Source organism: Xenopus laevis, chromosome 8L (assembly GCF_017654675.1).
Source record: "Xenopus laevis strain J_2021 chromosome 8L, Xenopus_laevis_v10.1, whole genome shotgun sequence".
Lineage (NCBI taxonomy): Eukaryota > Metazoa > Chordata > Amphibia > Anura > Pipidae > Xenopus > Xenopus laevis.
In genome coordinates, this window is record NC_054385.1 from 71,077,230 (window position 1) to 71,100,261 (window position 23,032).

General features: G+C 38.7%; 1 protein-coding gene across 1 annotated transcript in view; it reads left to right on the top strand.

The window, feature by feature from the left end:
• The window catches only part of XB5844015.L (provisional ortholog of calpain 2 L homeolog), a 30,622-nt gene extending 12,957 nt beyond the window's left edge, over positions 1–17,665 (top strand). Inside the window, exons 9-21 of the mRNA XM_018230273.2 lie at positions 587–747; positions 1,091–1,251; positions 3,700–3,711; positions 4,312–4,520; positions 5,152–5,194; positions 6,076–6,138; positions 11,119–11,176; positions 13,291–13,355; positions 13,449–13,517; positions 13,868–13,946; positions 14,531–14,647; positions 16,424–16,482; positions 17,449–17,665. Of these exons, the coding sequence (XP_018085762.1) occupies positions 587–747; positions 1,091–1,251; positions 3,700–3,711; positions 4,312–4,520; positions 5,152–5,194; positions 6,076–6,138; positions 11,119–11,176; positions 13,291–13,355; positions 13,449–13,517; positions 13,868–13,946; positions 14,531–14,647; positions 16,424–16,482; positions 17,449–17,475 (1,123 nt within the window). The 3' untranslated portion in view covers positions 17,476–17,665. The remainder of the gene's footprint in view (positions 1–586; positions 748–1,090; positions 1,252–3,699; positions 3,712–4,311; positions 4,521–5,151; positions 5,195–6,075; positions 6,139–11,118; positions 11,177–13,290; positions 13,356–13,448; positions 13,518–13,867; positions 13,947–14,530; positions 14,648–16,423; positions 16,483–17,448) is intronic.
• Positions 17,666–23,032: the final 5,367 nt, after the last annotated feature.

A 23,032-nucleotide genomic window follows, 5' to 3' on the forward strand; every position in this document is an offset into this window, starting at 1 on the left:
TCTACATTCATTATTTATTTTTCCAATTTCAGAGCTATTTATGTTTTCATTAATGAATTTGTGACAACAGCACCGCTCAGTTAAACTATACAGTCAAAGACATGCCTTCTAAAGGAAAACAGAGACGTGTTCTAATGTTGTTCAGGAGATCAGAAACCTCAGATTCCCTTTCCCATCTCCTTCCTGAGCAGAGCAACATCAAAACATTTCTCTTTTTCCTTTTGAAGGTTCATCTCTCTGACTGTACAGTTACAGAAACAGCAGACGGTGCTGTTTTTTCGCAGTAAATAAAAACCTAAATATCTCCAAAACGGAAGAAATTAATAATTTGTGTAAAAAGCACCCTGAACAATTTTACAAAGTTTACCTATCCTTGAAGACTTTTATTTCACTGGTGACTGAAGCTTTTCTGCTGACTATCATGTTATTGAATCCCATTAACAATTTGTATGATTTACCAGTAGCTTTATAGTCGAAGGATGTCTGTATTCTTCCAGCAGTAATTTAATAACATGTAGAAGTCTACAGACTGGACTGAAAGACCTCATAATCAATAAATTATGACTATGTGCCCTTATTCCTGTAGGATACAGATTGAAGACTTTCTGCGCTTTTTTGATATCCTGGAAGTCTGCAACCTTACACCAGAATCAATGAGAGATGAATGTGCTCATTTGTGGAATACAAACACCTTCTGTGGAAGATGGATAATGGGGCACAATGCTGGAGGGTGCCGGAATTATAGAGGTGCGGTAGAACTTACTTATTCATATTCCAACTTAGCCCCCCACAAATATGATTTTTTGAACATTGGTATCTCTCAAATATAAATTATACAGTATGAAAACAGGAAGCCCACACTTCCATAAAGTTGTCTAACATGTTCAGATCGGTGCCGTTTGTCCACTGATGTGTGGGCAGCATTAGTGAGATATCTGATAAGTCAATTTGTATGTTGCAAGGGAAAGTTTCCATAAATGGCATGAAATTAATAATAATTAGTCTGATGTTTTTAATGAAGCTGGGAAATGGACAGACCAAATGGGCCAGCAGCTTCATAAACAAGGAATGACCTGCAGTCTTGTTTCAGCCACTTTCTGGACCAACCCACAGTACATGGTGACTCTGACAGAGGAGGATGAAGATCCCCATGATGGGTGTACATTACTGGTCTCTCTCATGCAGAAGAACAGACGCCAGATTAGATCCAGAGGACAGGACTTCCTGGCTGTGGGATTTGAGATCTACCAGGTAGATAGCTATAACTTGGTTGAGGTTTTTTTTGCATAAGTTATAACCATATCTGCAAATATAGACATTTCTATTAACCGTGTGTGTTGTGTGTTTATGCCCTGTGTAATACTAATCCAAAGAGTAGGGGAGGAGGAACATACCTTGTAAAATGGATGTTTCACTGTTTAGTGCCATGTACTCCATGTAGGAGAAATGCAGTGACAATTATATATATATATATATATATATATATATATATATATATATATATATATATATATAATTCAGTAAATGGACCCGCACTCATTCTTAAAGGTGAAATAAATGTGCTTTTATTCACAGGTTCATTTCCAACGTTCCGGTCCTCTCTGGGACCTTTTTCAAGGAGGACCCAGAGAGGACCGAAACGTTGGAAATGAACCTGTGAATAAAAGCACATTTATTTCACCTTTAAGAATGAGTGCGGGTCCATTTACTGAATTGTAACATGGAATTTTGACCAACGCACCACCATCAACAGAATCCGAACCGGGAGGAGTGCGTTCACTGTACAAACTTTGTATATATATATATATATATATATATAATCTGGAATGTTCCAGACCTAGGTTTTCTAGGTAAGGGATCCTTCTGTAATTTGGATCACCATACCTTTAGACCACTAAAAATGGATCCATATAGCTCAGTTACCATCCAGTACAATATACAATTTTATCATTACAGAGAAAAAGAAAATTATTTTACAAAATTAAATTTACTTAAAGGAATTGTTCAGTGTAAAAATAAAAACTGGGTAAATAGTGCAAAATAAAAAATGTTTTCAATATAGTTAGTTAGGCAAAATATGTAAAGTATAAAGGCTGGAGTGACTGGATGTCTAACATAATAGCCAAAACACTACTTTTGCTTTTCAGCTCTCTTGGTTTCCACTGATTGGTTACCAGGCAGTAACTAAGCAATGACTTGAAGGGGGGCCACATGGGTCATAACTGTTGCTTTTGAATCTGAGCTGAATGTTGAGGATCAATTGCAAACTCACTAAACAGTTATGTCCCATGTGGCCCCTTTCAAGTCGCTGACTAACGCAGAGTTAGAGAGCTGAAAAGCAGGAAGTAGTGTTCTTTTCTGTTAAGTTACACATCCAGGACCTGCCAGCCTTTACAGACTACATTTGTGTCTAACTAACTATATTAGAAACCTTTTTTATTTTGCACAGCCTATCTATTTATCCAATTTTATTTTTACACTGAACTGTTCCTTTAAAATGCACTCTATGGGAGATGACCTTCCTGTAATTTAAAACTTTCTGGATAATGGGTTTCCAAGTAAAGGGATCACATACCTGAGCACAAGGCAGGATAACATTCCAATTTCTGGGATGATATATCTGTTTGGTGATTTTTTTAGGGTTTGTTTAGGAAGACATAGCCTCCCCAAGTCTTCATTAAAGGGATCCTGTAATCGGAAAACATCAGTTAATAGTGCTACTCCAGCAGAATTCTGCACTGAAATCCATTTCTCAAAAAAGCAAACAGATTTTTTTATATTCAATTTTGAAATCTGACATGGGGCTAGATATTTTGTCAATTTCCCAGCTGTCCCTGGTCATGTGACTTGTGCCTGCACTTTAGGAGAGAAATGGTTTCTGGCAGGCTGCCAGGCCCGGATTTGTGGAAAGGCCACCTAGGCCCGGGCCTAGGGTGGCAGGATTTTAGGGGGGCGGCATGCTGCCCAACCACACCACATTGGTTCAAAAACACTGGGGATGCGCTGGAGATAAAATTTCCATGAAAATTTGCACGAATAAAGGGGAGGGGACAGGGGGCGACGAACGGCAGTGGGCCTAGGGGCGCCCGCAATGCAAATCCGGCCCTGCAGGCTGCTGTTTTTCCTTCTCAATGTAACTGAAGGAGTCTCAGTGGGACATGGGTTTTTACTATTTAGTGTTGTTCTTAGATCTACCAGGCAGCTGTTATCTTGTGTTAGGGAGCTGCTATCTGGTTACCTTTTGGCTGCTGGGGGGGGGAGGGGGATGATATCACTCCAACTTGCAGTACAGCAGTAAAGAGTGATTGAAGTTTATCAGAGCACAAGTCACATGACTTGGGGCAGCTGGGAAATTGACAATATGTCTAGCCCCATGTCAGATTTCAAAATTGAATATAAAAAAAATCTGTTTGCTCTTTTGAGAAATGGAGTTCAGTGCAGAATTCTGCTGGAGCAGCACTATTAACTGATTTATTTTGAAAATGTTTTTTTCCCCATGACAGTATCCCTTTAAGGTCCAAATATGGAACCATTTTTGCAGCATAGTTCATTTATCTGCTCTCACTTGCATACATTTTTGTTATGTTGAATGTATAAATTATCGTATACACATTTAATGTTTGTTGCTTCAGTTACTTTAACCTTTAGCTATAGACAATGTTTTTGAGATTGTTTTCTGTTTGCTTTTTTCTCTCCCAGGTTCCAAAAGAGGTAAATAACAAGTTAAATATCGAAAGATGGATTCCCCCAAATCAGAAGAGGCTTAAAAATATGTCTGTATTTTTGGCAGCATGTTTAGCACCTTGCTTTTCTGTAATATTTGTAGGCATCTCCCTGCCCAGTATCTCTCTGTATACCCCTGTCTGCTAAGCATATGTCTAAAATCTCTCTGGCATGTGTCTCCCATAGCATGTATCTTTGGTTTTGTCTCTCAACCCCTCAAGAATCTTTGAAAGTCATTCCATTCTATTTCACTCTAAAGGGTATAATTGATTCATTTTTTAGATCGCATTTTGCTGTGATCATGTCTTTTTGTGAGTATTGTTTTTTGGAGTTTTTTTTAATAAAAGAATTTAAAACTTGCCACCTAAAACCTGCTGAGATTTAATTTTTTTGTAAACAAAACAAAACAAAACAATATTGTGGGGAGAAACTGTGGGTTTTTGCCACAATTTTCATGACTTGTGCCAAAACGTGATCTAAAAAATTAATAAATCAGCCCCTGTGTCTCCCTCCCTGCAGGGCATATTCCTCTAACTCCAGTGCCTCTCTCCCTACAGATTATCTTTCTATCATTTTTTCTCTCCCCAGTCTGACAATATGATGCTTGTATCAGAGAGGATGAACTTATTCTCAATGCTTGTGCCTGTTGTTCTGAGTCCGTTTGTGGCCAAGCGAGATGTTACTGAACGGTACCAGCTGCCTCCTGGGAAATACCTGCTAATCCCAAGCACTTTCCAACCCCACCAGGAATCTGACTTTATCCTGAGGGTCTTCACAGAGAAGCAGCACAAACTCATGTGAGTGTGCACTTACCTGTATGCCATAAAGTGATTGGGAAAGCAAATAAAATGCTAAGAAATTTTACCAACGTACTGTATGTATTATATAGACATCTCTGGGCTTGTGCTTAAGGGAGTATGTTCAGTGGTAAGACTCTTTTTTGTTTTTTAAAATGCTTGCCCCCACTTGCCACTGGTGACTTGTAAGAAGACAAGCATTTTATTTTCCAGCAAGGTAATAAAGACACACCATTTGCCCATTTGTAGTACCCAATAGCTTAGCAATCAATCAAGAGTTTGTTTACAAACAGCTGACCAGTAAATACAACCTACTGGCAAGTTGCTACAGGTGCCTAGGCCAGAAACAAACTTTGCACATTTTAATACATTACCATTTTTATTAAAGGCTCGTATGTCATCACTCAATTAACCAATGTATCCCACGCCGTTAGTAATATTTCTTTGGCTTGGTTTTAGAAGTTTTATTCATTTTCTTTTATTACAGCACTATGCTGTGGATCATGTTTTAAAATGTTTTTTGAGACTTTCACTAGGTATTCAGTTTTAAAAAAACTCACACCACTTTTCAATGATTTTTTTTCCTTCTGCATAGACCTACCACTTAATTTCTGCTATTTTCATTACACAGGGAAATTGATTATGAGATCAGAGCCAATGCAAATGTGTTTCAGGTAAGTGGCATAATCCTGCTGTCATGAAGTAATGTTACACTATATGCACATCACACAAATCATTATTATGTTATATAACCTGACAGTACCATACTCTTTTCAAAATGTCGCCTTAGATACTGACTGGGCAGTTTAATCTAGGTACTTTTATTAAACAGACCTTTAACCATTTGAAGTTATCTTCTGGTCCTGGGCTGTACTCTGTACTCAGGACAAGTGGGTACTTTAAAAATAAATATTCAATAGACCCTTGAAGTGCAGTCTGCCAAACTTGTGTGCATACCAGATTATTGTTTTCTACAATATGCTGTATGCTTGCACATCCTTAACATACATATCTAAAGATAAAATTCCACCAGATACTTGCTGTTTTTTAGGCTTTGCATAAAAAATAAGAGTTGGGAGTTAATAAGGTAGAAAAAAACAAGTGGCATAGGATCCCGCTCTGCATTCAGCATTGGAATTGCCACTTCATAAACAAAGTCTCACCCTCAATCATAGGTTAAGAAATATGCCAGGGTCTACAGTCAGAATCTGAAATATATATGTTTCTAACGGAAAAACATCTATCACCAACTCATTAATCTTGTTTATATTTGTCTGTAGAGCAGTTCACAAATAATTTGATCCCCAAATAAAAAAACTGCGGTGTAAAGGTATCCCTCCTGCTAGTTAATGGCGGCCAGAGAGGACTGGATTAAGAAAATGGTGGTATTCAGGGCATGACCATCTTTTGGGTAACAAGAATATGGCCATAATTACATTTTGCTGTGGTGTTATGTCTTTAGTTATACCAGGCTTATTTCTAGTCACATATTATATACTGTTATCAAGCGCCCTGAAGAACACTGTGGCCTAATCAAAATGTTATCTTAATATAGGAGAAAGAGCTCCAGGGCACCATGGAAGAATTCACAGCTCACTTTACAAGACTGTCCGGGCTGGTAAGAACATGCACAGATCCAGTTGTGTAATTAGATGTTACTGGACCCCACAGCAAATAATTTTTCAGGCCCCCAAAATGTCTTGTTTTATTAATATTTATTTAAATTCTATATGAATAAGGGCCTCGTGGGCCCCCTAGCAGGGTCTGCTTCCTCTGTAGTTACGCCTGTGCACAGATCCCCAGTATATTATTATGGATCACAGACCCATTACTAATGACCCACCATTTGTAGATTCTTACCTTTAGGGGCTTTGGGAGAACATTGTATGATGTGAGGATATAAAGTGCTGATACAGTATATTACAGCTGACATTTAAGTGAATTAAGTGAATACAACTGCAGTGTGAGTGCAATTTCAGGTGCAACTTGCACCTACACAAAATCCAGTGTTTTTTTCCCACAACTCCATTATTATTGTGGCTGTGAGGTGGTAGTATGCCTGATGCACATTGTAGCCATTGCATTGAAATTATTGCAATTTAGTCATTTTCGGTGCTCAGCATGGTTCCCCTGCTTCAATAGGTGTACTATGTGTAAGGAGAGGCAGAATGGGACCAGTGTCGGACTGGGATGCCAGGGGCCCACCAGAAAACCAAACTATTATACCTCCTCTCCTCACTCAACCTCTTTATTCTTCTAGTCTCTTCTCTCTACATACTAAACTCTATTATTCCATTATTAAGCCTCTTTGTTTCCATAAAGAAACAGGGAATGGCCATGAAATTGGTTAGAAGCAAGAGGCCCACTGGCACCTGGGCCCACCGGGAGTTTTCCTGGTATCCCGGTGGGCCAGTTCGACACTGAATGCAGAGGAGAGCAGACACTTCAGTACTATGGGGTGCCGTTTGTCCCAAATACATTCTGTATACAAAACTATCCCTAATACACAGAATGAATGTCTCTCATGTTATATAAGTATTTGTGACCATACACAGAGAAAAAAAATACAAAAGACATTTCTATTAAAGAATGAAAACAAAATCTGGTTAGTGCACAAAAGGATGTCATTATATCACAAACTCCATTCTGTACAGTTTAACAAGCAATCTGTAGCACAAATGTATAACCTCCATGTAACGGACACACTTATGTGCAAAGTTACTTACAGAATGAATTATGTAAAAACAAAGTTGGACATAATATATAATAGTGTAACTAACTAGTGCTTGTCAAGCTAGATTTGAATGACAAAATAGATATTTGTGACAGAAAGCAAGATTTTATAGTACAGGATTCATTCTTTCCACAAAATGACAGTTTTGTTCCACAAAACAGATAAAATAACCATTCTGTGAAGCAACACTGTCAGTCACATTCCTGAACCAATAAGAACAAAGCTTATTGCCATATACAAACAAGATGAGAAGTGGCCAGCTCTGCTCCACATGGCTACGGCAAAGTATCTGACCTGCTATAGAGGGCGCCCTCTAATGTCCCCTGTGCTGCATAGTAATAAACATGAACAAACCTTTCCTAAAAGAGCTGCTGTTAAACACTACAGGTTCATAAATGGAAGTTTTTGCAAATGGCTGAGAAATATAATGCTGCACTTATAATGATTGTAGAGAAAGAAAAGTATGCAAAACTTATATAAATATGATCATTTTAGGTGATATGGCTATTCTTATTGTAGTAACCTGCTTGTGTGGCCATTTTGGTTAAGGGCATTCCTGCTGTTTTGCCATTATCTTATGACTCACTCCTGTTCCTCTTCCTGTCTAAGTTGAGAGCAATAATGGGACAGGCCACAGCCACCTGCCATCTTCTATTAAATGTACCAGAAGTTACTGTGCTTGTCTGGCTGCTTTGCCTGACTCTCAGAGTCAGTTACAAGTTTTGTATATGATAGTTAGACTCCAATGTTTCCTGCTAGCTGTAATCTTGCACCAATTAGCTTGTAGTAGTCTCTTAATAATGTGCTTAGCTATAGTTCAACTACTACATAATAGCTTTAGCCAGAGACTTGGGACTAGGGTTGCCACCCGGCCAGTATTTTACCGGCCTATGTAGCTGCCGGTAAATTTGTAATAAGATTAAAAGGAGCCCTCGGCCTGGCACCAATTCCCTGGAACTTACCTTTTGTTTTACTTCTTCTAGCGACTGTGACGTCCGTTGCGTGGCTCCACCCACTTTGACGTCACGGCCCGCCCCTTTGTGTCCCCACCGCCCAGCAGCCGGTAAAACATTTTAAAAAAGGTGGCGACCCTACTTGGGACTAATCATGTGCACACACATTGTGTTTAGTATGATGTGTAGGTTATATGAGCAGCCACTCCTGAGTACTGTGTGTAAACAAAAGGCTTCAGGACTTCAACTTCACCTCCTTTCATGAATTCGGGTCTTATCGCGCTTCGGGACTTCAGCTTCATCTTTCCGGGACTTCCGCATTCTGTAATATGCGAAATGGCCGTGGCGCTCGTAAAGGGGACCCAGCTCTTTGAAAAATGCAGCACTTCTGGGCCCCCCTTCAGGCCCGGAACACTTGTCCCCCCTGCTGGCGGCCCTGGACATGCATGTGACATGGGCACAGTTGTGCTCTCTGCTCTAGTGTTGTGCCCCCCTCGACCCACTCTGATGTGAAAGGGTTAAGCACTGGGCAGATAAGGGGACGGCATCATTAGAGTCTTTTGTTATAAATATAAAGCATTGTATAGCTTGTTGCTTCTATATAAATAGATTATGATCCCCTAAAATTGCCCCTGCCTAAATGACCCCCTTTTGTTTACACACAGTACTCAGGAGTGGCTGCTCATATAACCTACACATCATACTATAGAGAATGTGAGTACACATGATCAGTCCCAAGTCTCTGACTAAAGCTATTATGTAGTAGTTGAACCATACCTCTCAACATTTTGGAAATAAAAAGAGAGACAAAAAATTATTTTGCATGTAGTGCAGCATTTTTTTGACCACACCCATTTTGTGGCCACACCCCCCTAATTACCATGTTCATTTTACAAAGTTTGGCAGGTTATAAAAATGCAAAAATATTTCTCCTTATCTAAACTGTTAAAATATTACTTATTTTCTTATCTCAAAATTGTTATAAAGCATCTTAGTTGCACCTGTACTGGCCTCTCTGCCAAAGCCAATTAAGTTAGAAACTTTGTTTTTTTTTCTGGCTGTTCAGTGCAGAGAAAAGAGGGACTTTCCAGTACAAATGAGGGACCTCAGGTTGAGCTGTCAAAAGAGGGACTGTCCCTCTGAAAAAGGGACAGTTGGGAGGTATGTGTGCACATGATCAGTCCCAAGTCTCTGGCTAAAGCTATTATGTAGTAGTTGAACTATAGCTAAGTACATTATTAAGAGACTACTACAAGCTAATTGGTGCAAGATTACAGCTAGCAGGAGACATTGGAGTCTAACTATCATATACAAAACTTATAACTGACTCTGAGAGTCAGGCAAAGCAGCCAGACAAGCACAGTAACTTCTGGTACATTTAATACAACATTGCAGGTGGGTGTGGCCTGTCCCAATATTGCTCTCAGCATAGACAGGAAGAGGAACAGAAGTGAATCATAAGATAATGGCAAAACAGCAGGAATGCCCTTAACCAAAATGGCCACACAAGCAGGTTACTACAATAAAAATAGCCATATCACCTAAAATGATCATATTTATATAAGTTTTGCATACTTTTCTTTCTCTACAATCATTATATTTCTCAGCCATTTGTAAAAACTTCCATTTATGAACCTGTAGTGTTTAACAGCAGCTCTTTTAGGAAAGGTTTGTTCATGTTTATTACTATGCAGCACAGGGGACATTAGAGGGCGCCCTCTATAGCAGGTCAAATACTTTGCCTTAGCCATGTGGAGCAGAGCTGGCCACTTCTCATCTTGTTTGTATATGGAAATAAGCTTTGTTCTTATTGGTTCAGGAATGTGACTGACAGTGTTGCTTCACAGAATGGTTATTTTATCTGTTTTGTGGAACAAAACTGTCATTTTGTGGAAAGAATGAATCCTGTACTATAAAATCTTGCTTTCTGTCGCAGATATCTCTTTTGTCAGTCAAATCTAGCTTGACAAGCACTAGTTAGTTACACAATTATATATTATGTCCAACTTTGTTTTTACATAATTCATTCCGTAAGTAACTTTGCACATAAGTGCGTCCGTTACATGGAGGTTATACATTTGTGCGACAGATTGCTTGTTAAACTGTACAGAATGGAGTTTGTGATATAATGACATCCTTTTGTGCACTAACCAGATTGTGTTTTCATTCTTTAATAGAAATAAGTCTTTTGTATATTTTTTTTCTCTGTGTATGGTCACAAATACTTATATACCATGAGAGACATTCATTCTGTGTATTAGGGATAGTTTTGTATACAGAATGTATTTGGGACAAACGGCACCCCATACAGTACAGCTTCTAGGCTGCAAGTAGGATTTCCAGAGTTTCTGGAGTTTTTGTGCATTTAATTTTTTTCTTTAATAATAAAACAGTACCTTGTTCTTGGTCCTAACTAAGATATAATAAATCCTTATGTGGAGACAAAACAATTCTATTGGGTTTATTTAATGTTTAAATCATTTTTTAGTAGATCTGTAAAATCCCAGGCCCTGAGAATTCTGGACAAAAGGTCCTATAACTGTATTGTGGGGTTTCACTTGGTTTAAACTATTCTGTATCCGCCCTATTAATTAACTTTTATATGCTTTTTTTAAATGTTGTATTGGTTTGTCTGCTGTGCGTGAGATTCAATAGTAGATCAGGGATCTTTAGCTCCTTTTTTTCTGGTTGTTACTGAAATACTAGGAGTTATAAATGTAGCTCAATGAAGAAGAGACAGGTTGAAGATCAGTTACAGACAAGCCTTCTTCAATAATTATTGATTATTTGGGATCACGGTGTAAGGTGTTCTAATCCGATGCAATCTATTTAAAGTTCTATGTACACTGTTAAATGTAGGATGATGATATGAGAAAGCAAATTATTCTCTTTTCTGCTTTTGTTATTCTAGGACAGAGAAATCAGCCCTGAAGAATTACAAAAGATTCTGGTACAAATAACATCCAAACGTAAGAGTTTTATGGCAAAGGATTTAGAGGTGCAAGCTATGGGTCTTATTCATCAACACTGGGCAGTAACCCATAGAAACCAGTGAGTGGTTAGCTTTTTTCAGTAAGATGCAGGTGAAACAATGAAAATGTAATTGGTTGTCATGGGTTACTGCCCATGTGCAGATTTGCCCAGTGGTGATAATTGAGTTCATGTATGCAGTCTGGCAAATTTAGCACAATTAATAGTACAAGAGATATGATATAAAGGAACAAATACGATGGGGGGGGTCATTTCTCTGTCATTGTGATGCTGCAGGTTTGTTCTGTATTCAAAACATTTACCACTAGAACAGAAACACAATTAGGGACCTACTGAGTTAAACAGTTGGAAATATTTTAATTAGTAATTTTCTATGAAATGACAACATATAATGATTCTGTCAGGGGCCTTCCTGAGTCTTGTCCTTTCTCTATAGACAGAATGTTTCCACAAATGATTAGTCAGTGGAAGATGTATAAATGTAACTAATTAGTAAGAAGATCCTGAAATGGTACATTACTTTCTATCGCTGATAGCGGAGAATCCCTGAGTTGGGAGGCAATGAGATATAGGCAAGAGGTTCTTTGGTGTGTTAGAGCAAAGTACAACTGTTGGTATCATTTGAGATAATATCAGCTAAAACAACAGATTATGTTAGTATAGTAGGCTGAATGTTGTACTGTGCCAACCAGTTACAACCCTTTATCTCGTTGCACTCATTAATTGTCAGAGCCACCACCCAAAGGTCACACACATATGGACTAAGGCCTGTGGCACACCTTGCATTTTTGCTGACAGGGAAACACCTATTTGGGCACTCAATGCTCTATATCTGTGAGCATACAGAGCAGAATTTGGGCAGAAAATGTAAATTTGAGCATTTTCTGGACAAAGTCTGCTCAATGTCCGCTGATAAGTGACATAGGCTTAAGGAGGATGTATTTAATGAGGCGCAGGCAGAACAAACAGACACTTGCAAACAGTATACACACTAGCAGGTAAAAACAGCAGGAATGTAAGGTACATGGAACAGTCACTGGAATAGGCAGGGAAGGCACAAGGAACAGTCAAGGCAAAAGTCTAAGTACAACAAAGCTCATTGTCCTTAAACAGACATTCTGTTGGGATTTAAGAGAACCTACATTCCTTTAAAACCCAGACCTTCCATCAGCTGGAGTCATGTCTGAATTTGTCAGGACATTAATTTCCCTATAATACTCCTTGATTAATTATCAGCTTATATCTCATTCATACATTGGACAAGTGTGGCCATCATGGAATAATTAAGGCTTCATCCATTCTTAGACTTTATTGCTGCTGGTCATAGTCCATTGCATAAGCAGATAGATTTTTATGATGGATTATACGCTATATATCTGTTTATCAATTTTGAGTGCATTACCATATTGATATTTTTGAGGGAATATTGAAGGTGGCAGTTCTACACAAAGTAAATCTGTAGAGGCAGCGTGTAACAACTCTTCAATCAACTGTTTCAGTCTATGTAAATTTTTGGAAAACATTAGTTTGCTCTTTGTGAGGTCCCTAGTGTCGGCCTTGGTTGTGACTACTGTGACTTCAGCTGTATTTGTTGATACTTTTGTCACCCTGAATTGTCTCTCTCTTGGCCTTCTTTCTGCTTGTCTCCATTGCTTCTGCCACCTGATGCTATATTCAACCACATATGTAATACTTCGTAGTCAAAGAATGCCTCGGTTTCAAAAACAATGTAAAGGTATAATACGTTTAATATAGTTGACAAGCATACAGTACAAATAAGGAAAAATGTTGATCCCAGCAAGCAGCCAGCTTCTGACACGTATCCATATGATTCAAGGACACTAACATGCTTTTCTAAAAGTCTCAATCTACATTCAAATTGGCTATCACCATTGATGAGAAATGGCCACATTCAATGATTTCTTTCAAAGTAATAAAAAGTTAGTTAACTGAAAAATTTCAGTATAGACAGTGTTTGCTATAGATGGAATAACCAGTTGAAGGGGTAGGAGAATTGTTTATTAGTGGTTATCACCATATATCTCTATACTTCTCTATACTAAACATCCTCCCCAATGCTGTTTTGTTTCAGACACCCATCTGAAGGTGGACGGATTTCCTCTGGATACCTGCAGACTTCTAATAAAAATGGTAGATGTATCCTTAGTATACAGCACTTGCCAAAATGTGTAAGACACGGTTGGGGTCCAGTGTATTTCATTACTTGTTCTCCTTAACTGACTTCTATAGCGCAACGGAAATGGGAAGCTGCAATTAGAGGAGTTTAGGAAACTGTGGACCAAGATCAAGGAGTGGGAGGTAACTCCTAAATTCTCAGTAGTAGGCTATAAATAATGTTCTTCTTGCGTAAATCTGCAGTACCAGCCTGGAGGTAAGTTATAGATTCATCCTTCAAACTTCCAAATCCTGGAGTACATGTCCAGCCCCATGCTGGTATCATCAGGTATGCACTAGGAGTGTCAAATGTACTTTCACAGTTCATGAAAGATATACCAGTTTCTAATCTTAACAAAGCTCATGGGCATTGCACATCATCTCTGGGGGTTGGCTGATGCAGAAGGCTGTACAATGAGAATAAACAAATAATCATAAATTATTAGGAACAAGTGGGACTAATAAATGATTTCTAATGATTCCTGTTCCTATAGCTAATATTCACAAAATACGACAAAGACAGGTCAGGAACTATGGATGTTCAGGAACTGCGGTTAGCGCTGGAAGCGGCTGGTAAGAACGTTTTATCTTGCAAAATATCATCTGTTTCTTTTTAGAACCTGTCAGCACTGCTTTGTTAATGTTAAACCAATTAAAGGGGTAGTTCACCTTTGATTGCTTTCTTTTCTTATTTCAATTTAGGTTAAAATGAAATAGTAGAAGATTTACAATGGCTCATTATTGGTTGATTCTGATGGAACTTATTACCGCAATTCGTTTGTATCACCTGAATTGTATTGAATATTTATAAATCCTTTCTGAAAGAGTATTCACTTTCTGGAAAAAAACATAGCTATTTGAGGCTCTGAGGCATATATCCCCTGGAAGGCTAGGGCTTGTAATTCTGCTGCTGAATAATGTCAGCCAGCCATAATGTCAGCAAGTACAAGAGTTAAACAGTTATCAGTAAGGTTTACCAAACTGACTCTAGGAAGCATGAGAGGGGGAAAATAAAAGTATTTAGTTTTAAAACTTTAGAAATAAAGAAATATAAAGTAAAAAAAAAATAATTGTTACATAATGGTGAAGTGCCCCTTTAATTTATCAGTATTCTTGGAGTAAATAGTGACACTCTAAAGTATAACTTTTCTTGACAGGATTTACACTGAACAACCAATTGGTAGAATCTCTGTGCCAGAGATATGGTGATGACGTTAGGCAGGTGGATTTTGATAGTTTTCTTTCGTGCCTGGCCTATCTCGTCTGTGTTTTTGGTAAGATCTCTCTTGGAAAGTAACAAATCAGTTTCTCTGTGGTACAATATGTAGCCTCAATAAAAGCATTTAGACAGTGGGATATTTATACAGGAGCTAGGGGAGTGACTACTGGGGGGGGGGGTCCAGCCAGCGCCTCTGAAGCTCACAAAAATAACAACATTTGTTTGTGAACAAGTCATATGTCATTTTAGTGAGATCATTTTCACAGTGTTCAGAGTAGTGAGTAGCAAAAAGTACAGTGTGACATTTTTAAAGAATAAAACACAAACAGGACACTCCTTTGTGAAAAATGTTTTGTAACATCACAGCCAGGCCAACACAACTCTCGGGCATGTACCTCCCCAATCTTGTTTGCCAAAGGTTGTGTTTTTTCACTCTTAGCAAAAGGTGTTTCTTGTGCCTTGTTTAGTATGTCTAGTTACCTGTTATTTTTTAATTTGTGCATGTTGAAGACACCAATTTTCAGGATGTTGAAATGTGTTGGGTTCTTTCTTTTTTTCAAAATGACTTGACTTCTTCATCAGATAAAAAAAAATCACTAAGGAATGCCCTGGTTGTATTTTATCTTCTGAGTTACTCTGGAGCTTAGGAAAATCCAAAAGCCAGATGCAAAAGTCCATCTTCCCAGCTGCCTAACAACACTGAAAATTCAACGAGAACTCTCCTATTTACATAAACTGTATATATATATATATATATATATATATATATATATATATATATATATATATATATATAGATATATATATATAGCAATATGACAGGGACCCGCACTCACTGTCTAATTGCTACATGCTTGAACTTTTTTGACCCAGCACCCACAGTAAACCTAAGTCTGGATTAGAGTGCAAGTGTTTATCAGTATATATATATATATATATATATATATATATATATATATACACAAAAGCCATGAATATCTTGTAAATTATATCCTTATAAACGGCGAGTTCTGATGTCATCAGTTATAAACTGTGAGTTCTGATGTCATTTCTGTCACATGACTCGCTGAAATGTGTGTATTATAATAAATAAAGTACCCCCAGTTGCAAAATATGAGGATATTAGAAGTTACCTCGGAGTTCCATGACCGATATAAAAACACTCGGCCTTCGGCCACGTGTTTTTATATGGTCATGAAACTCCTCGGTAACTTATAATATCCTTATATTTTACAAGAGGGAATACTTTATTCACTATATATCAAAACAGTTATATTTATACCTTACTCAGGATGTTTTCAGTTATCATCCCAGTGAGCACCCACCTAATTGGAAATATATTACAAGTGTGTATACTTTTTAGGACTAGAAAAGTTGAATTCACAGTGGGGTGCCAACATATTAGGCACCCCCAGCGAGGCCCAGACTGTCAATCTGTGGATTCTATCAAATGCCAGAGGGGCATAGACAGTCACTATTTATTGTGTTGGTGGGGAGTTATTTGGGCCTCTGTATAACTGAAATGCCAGCGCCTATTTTTAATCCCAGCCTGGGCCTGCCCCCAGTTAACCATATTACTCACTTCCCTTCCTCTGCGGCAAAAAATGCACAGGGAAAACAATCTCGAAAAACTTAAGGCAAATGCATTTTCTCTGCATTCCCTAACATTTTTTCTCGAGCATATTTGAGAAAAAACTTGAATAGGTTAATTGTGATCACCTTTAATCATTGGCAAAAGTCTACCATAAATTGCATTGCTCCATTCATTTACAAAGAGGCCATGCTTTTTTCATCCAGCCAGCAAAATATTGTTATTTGCATTGCATTACAGGACAATGCCAGAATATGGACCAAAACAAAGATGGCTTAATTAGCATCTCCAAACAGCAGGTGAGAGTACTGATGCCAAACTTGGTGCCTTCTTAGTTTAAGGGTAAGGTCACACTGTGAGATTCGTGGAGATTATGTCGCCCGGCAACTAATCGCCTCTTCTTTGGTGCGACTAATCTCCCTGAACTGCTTCCCTCCTGTTACAATGAAAAAAACAACTGTGGCATGGCACTCGCGGCGCATCGTTTTCCAAAGTCGCAAGAAGTTGCCTCATTGCAGCAGGCGGAAGACAGGGGGAAGCAGTTCGAGGAGATTAGTCGCCCCAAAGAAGAGGCGATTAGTCGCTGGGCGACTAAATCTCCCCGAGACTCCATAGAAAATATAGAAAATCCCCTGTTTGATATAATACTTGTAAAATGCTGCATAGATTTTAGGCAATATATGCATAAATAATTATTTATGTACATTTCAATTTAGTGAAGTAGGAATAAATGTTATTTATATATGACAAGCAATTATTCGTCGAATGATGAGGCAAATCTCGACAGGTGACATGTGAGAGAAAGTCTAATTCAATTTACTTTAGATGGCAAAAGATCCTGCTCTCCTCATAGGGCCTATTTAAAGTTCTAGTATTTACCTCTTCTGCATTCAAATGCCAGAAGACTCATTTGTGTTTTTTAGATAAAATATATCATTGCAATTAGAATAACTTTAATATCATATTTCAAAGGGGAGAGGCCAGGGTCTTGACTATTATATGAGGTGTCGGTGCAAAAAGTTGAGAAGCTTGATAACTTATATATTTGTAAAGGCATCATATTTTGTCCTTGCCCTCGTCCACAGTAGCAGTCCAGTCTCTTGTTACGTGTAATTTGCATTCTTAATTAATGGTAACCCTCACCATTTATATTTCCTTAACTGTACCTGATATTAACATAAAGAAGCAAGCTCAATGGATTTTCTCTGCCATTGGCGGTCATACTGCAAGTATTGTTTTCTAATTGTCTTTCTTCTTCCCCACAGTGGCTACAGCTCTTATGTTTCAACTGAAGGGGAAACCTTCTATCTTCCAATAACTCAAGTTAATCTCTGATGTTTACAGAAGGCAAAAAGCATCCTTGGTTGATAAAAGCTCTGATGTGAAAATAGTTTGTTTGCTTAATATTTGTGCTGTTCTGTTTTGTATCATTACGAAAATAATGATGTTTTAGCTGAAATAAAAAAGTTTATTTTTCTTTGACTTTAAATTCTATTTTTATCTTTAATTTTTTTACAATTTAAAAAAATACATGAATCTTACCAAATAGCCTGTTGCTGAGATTTCAGCCCTAAAATGCTTCTAGCTAACATCGGCCAGTCACTATTGGAGCATTAAAGTTCCTTGGCTAGATTCTGATCCTTCCCTGATGGTTGAAAATACAAGATTTTAAGGTGCCATAACCCTAACAGTTTTGTCTCAGTTGATTTCTTCTTGTGGGGTAACTTCAGAGCAAAGCAAGTTATCCCAGCAATTTTGTAAATTCAAAGCTCATTGTGAAAGATTTAACCTATAGAAAACTATAAAAGCTCTAAAAAAAACCTGTATGGAATAGCCTTTTAAATGGTGTTTTGTGATGTGACTCGCATGCACAACATGACTCATGTGTTGAAAAGTAAAGATTTAGCAAAGTAAACAAAAGAGCCAGAAATATTAGGGTGAGGCAAGCCAAAGGTTACTGATAAGATCACGACTGTGCATTAAATGTAATGCAAGCTTTTGTAAAAGAGAATGTATTCATATGCCTCTTGCTATATACTGTACCTAGCCTTGTCTCAAATGAAAAAAAAAAAGATTTAATTGAAAAAGATTTAGTTCCTAAGTTTCCTCCTATAACAAGTTCAGAGCAAGAAAATAGGTTTCATTCTCAAATACAAGCACAGTGTACATAATATGATTTTGGATGCAAATCATCATGTTTTATTCCCCCATAAAACTGATTTCTCCCACGTTTTTTTGCACAATGAAATAATATGTAATTCTAAGCAGCTTTCCAGTATTCCACTCCACTTATTTTTTCATTGGTTTTAAAGCTAGTTTAGACATAAGTGTATCCAGTGGCATAAATATAAAGGAAGCAGAAATGGGGGGCTCCAGGGGACAGGGGAGCCAAAAACAAGGGGCCTGCTTTCTCTATATTTAACACAATCCCCTTCCCCAGTCCGCTCTTCTACCTGGGTGCAAGTGGTCGGGGAACGAGGATGAGAGGGGGCCAGCAGGGGAGGTTTGCCAAAGGGCATTTGCAGATGAACTGGGCCCCTCCAAATATTGTCTTCCACAGGGATGGGGGGGGGTGGTATCTTATCATTATGCCTTGGTTCTGACTCTCGAAACAATGTAGCAGGTCTGTGTTAATTAGCTGCTTCTGCTATATAGTTTCAAGATCCAGTACTAGAGAGAAACTGCAGACTAATGCAGCTAATGTTTAATAGCAATTACCTTTGGAAACTTTCATTTACATTTTTTTATGAATGTATATTAGAAAGTTGAATAGAATTTTTAAAGCATTTTTCCTATGGACCATAGCTGGGAATGTTTTACCTGTACAAACAAGTAGTTTCAGCGTGTTAGACAAACAACTTTCTGTCTGTATGTTTATTTGTCTGTGTGTCTGTCGTTCACTAGGTTTTACTACCATGTTCTCCAAGTTAGACTAGCAATAATGAAATTGATGGAAACCTTCCTTCCATATCTATTACTGACATTTGTGTATAGCTTTTCTAATTGTGTGCAGCAGTGTCTTCTGTGTCTGGGAACAAATAGGGGGGTGTAGAAAGGTTTGTTTTTTTACACCTTACTTGTCTGCGGTCCCTTATTCACAGGATGAGTGTATTCACAGTATTGTAGAAAGGTCACGTGCACACTCAGGCCCTTCACACAGATTCCGCTGGTGCACAAAGCCTAAGGGAGACGGCACACAAAACAATCCAATAATCAGAAAAATCAAGCTGGCACACAGAGCGAGTTAAACCGGGGTCCTACCCCATGTGTGTTAGTGCGTCACACAACGTTTCAGAGAGTGTTCCCCCTTCGTCAGGTGGAACACCCTCCAAAAAGTTTTGTGAAGCAATAAACACACCAGGGGTAGGACCCCGGTTTAACTCGCTCTGTGTGCCAGCTTGATTTTTCTGATTATTGTATTCAGAGTATTTCCATGGGCCAATCAGAAGCATAAGTGCAGTTATGCTTCTGATTGGCCCATGAAAATACTGTTCCAGGGGGACAATCCAGCCCTGGATTCTATACTCAAGTTTCTAAATGAAAATGTGTCTCTTCTAGTGTAGAAAGGGCAACTGGAAACCAACCCAATCAACCAGCTAAATATGCACTGCTACTCCAGTGTAAGTCATTGGATGGATACGCGTGAACACTGTCACATATGAAATGATGCACACATGCCTTAAGCTAGCGATACACAGGGCTTTAGCATCTTGGACACTCCATACCAATATAATATAAACAAACACCAGAGGGACAGGGAAAGTAGAGGACTTTAAGACCCTGTACACTCCAAGCTAACCAGTTCAGATGAAATTGTTAGATAGAGTTCGTGAAAAATAACTTAAAACGTAACTTTTAATCAAAATAAGTAAAAGCACACCCGCACCCATACAGACAATGCCGAGACTGACTCCAATAAATCTATATGGAAGTCCAGGACCGTGTCCCTAAAAATACATACATTTAAAAACCAGGCATAGGATAGATCGATGGACAAACAGTGTAGTCAGCGTTCTCTTTGCAGCCTGACTACTGAAGTATTAAAGTGTCTGCCATGTTGCTATGGCCATTCCCCAACAACCTCCCTTCCAGTCATTCCCCAACGAAAATTCTACCTAGCTACGTGGGGAACAAGTGGGAGCTAGTCGCCCACCGTCCACCTATGCCACCTGCCCGACGCGTTTCACCGCATTACACGGCTTCCTCAAGGGCATAAGTGGAAGCCGTATAATGCAGTGAAACGCGTCGGGCAGGTGGCATAGGTGGACGGTGGGCGACTAGCTCCCACTTGTTCCCCACGTAGCTAGGTAGAATTTTCGTTGGGGAATGACTGGAAGGGAGGTTGTTGGGGAATGGCCATAGCAACATGGCAGACACTTTAATACTTCAGTAGTCAGGCTGCAAAGAGAACGGTGACTACACTGTTTGTCCATCGATCTATCCTATGCCTGGTTTTTAAATGTATGTATTTTTAGTTACACGGTCCTGGACTTCCATATAGATTTATTGGAGTCAGTCTCGGCATTGTCTGTATGGGTGCGGGTGTGCTTTTACTTATTTTGATTAAAAGTTACGTTTTAAGTTATTTTTCACGAACTCTATCTAACAATTTCATCTGAACTGGTTAGCTTGGAGTGTACAGGGTCTTAAAGTCCTCTACTTTCCCTGTCCCTCTGGTGTTTGTTTATATTATATTGGTTCTTTAATGAACACTAACCTGCAGAGAACTCAGGTCTATAACTTGATTACACTCACCTATGTGATGTGACACTCCATACCAAGTCAGTAGCAGTCTGATCATCATTTGGTTGAGTATTGGGCAGAAACCAATTGGACAACTCTCCAAATCCCATTGGGCAACAGCCATTTCGGTCCACTGATGTGGTCCTCTCTCATCAGAGTCGCCTGAAGAAGAGGCAATTAGTCGCCGGGTGACTAAATCTCCCTCGAATCTTCCCGTGTGTCTCTGCCCTAACAGTTTAGCAATCACTATTTTGCTAACTACAGTATTTCATTAGCCACTTTGATATACAGCTAATCAGCTTATATTAGCAATATATTTTTGTAACAGAATGGAGCTAAGTAACAGCTGAATTGCGGAATCTAATAACCAACAGCTAGGTAGACAGGAAATTTAGATATTAAGTCCAGGTTATTAAGAAATTAAGTTCTGCCTAGAGACAAACTCTTCTTTTAGCATTCTGATAAAGTTAACTTTTAATCAATTAAAGTTAAGACAGTGTTTTCGATATGTCATGAAATATGTATGTAACAGGAAGCTGGGCAGAGATATCTCCTGGCTACTGAAAGCTTCTGTGTTTTGTGCTGGATTAATAAACTTCCTTCTGTGATTGAAAATTTGATGAAGGCTTGGCTGAATCATTGGGAAAACTTATCACAAGGTCAGGACCCAAAATCATTCAACCTTAAAGGGATACTGTCATTGGAAAAAACATTTTTTTCAAAATGTATCAGTTAATAGTGCTGCTCCAGCAGAATTCTGCACTGAAATCCATTTCTCAAAATAGCAAACAGATTTTTTTATATTCAATTTTGAAATCTGACATGGGGCTAGACATTTTGTCAACTTCCCAGCAGCCCCTGGTCATGTGACTTGTGCCTGCACTTTAGGAGAGAAATGCTTTTTGGCAGGCTGCTGTTTTTCCTTCTCAATGTAACTGAATGTGTCTGTGAGACATGGGTTTTTTACTATTGAGTGTTGTTCTTAGATCTACCAGGCAGCTGTTATCTTGTGTTAGGGAGCTGCTATCTGGTTACCTTCCCATTGTTCTTTTGTTTGGCTGCAAAAGAGCAAACAGATTTTTTTATATTCAATTTTGAAATCTGACATGGGGCTAGCCATTTTGTCAATTTCCCAGCTGCCCTTGGTCATGTGATTTGTACCTGCACTTTAGGGGAGAAATGCTTCTGGCAGGCTGCTATTTTTCCTTCTCAATGTAACTGAATGTGTCTCAGTGAGACATGGGTTTTTACTATTGAGTGTTGTTCTTAGATCTACCAGGCAGCTGTTATCTTGTGTTAGGGAGCTGCTATCTGGTTACCTTCCCATTGTTCTTTTGTTTGGCTGCTGGGGGGAAAGGGAGGGGGGTGATATCACTCCAACTTGCAGTACAGCAGTAAAGAGTGATTGAAGTTTATCAGAGCACAAGTCACATGACTTGGGGCAGCTGGCAAATTGACAATATGTCTAGCCCCATGTCAGATTTCAAAAATGAATATAAAAAAATCTGTTTGCTCTTTTGAGAAATGGACTTCAGTGCAGAATTCTGCTGGAGCAGCACTATTAACTGATTCATTTTGAAAAAAAAAAAAATATCCCATGACAATATGCCTTTAAGGGTCAGGGCACACAGGCAGATCCAGGGAGATTAGTCGCCCAGCGACAAATCTCCTCTTCTTCGGGCCGACTAATCTCACAGAACTGCCTCCCCTGCCTTCCCGCTGGTGATTTACATGATTTACATGATTCTTTTTCCAAAGTCGCCCGAACTTTCCTTGTGAGGAGATTAGTCACCCCGAAGAAGAGTAGATTTGTCGCGGGCGACTAATCTCCCTGAATCTGCCTGCGTGCCCTGACCCTTAAAAGGAGAAAAGGCAGAGGTAAGCTCTGTAATAGAATACAATGGTATTTTACAGTGTGCATCTGTTATCTGCTGTATAACCTGTGCTTTGAATGGCTGCCCCCATGGCTACACAGCAGCTTGTTTATATAAACTGTAGTAGTGTTTGTGAAGCAAACACACCAATCGTACTAGAGCAGGAAAACACAACATTATATTTGAATTACTTTAATAAACTTTAATTTGTTGGTATTACTGTTCCTTTAAC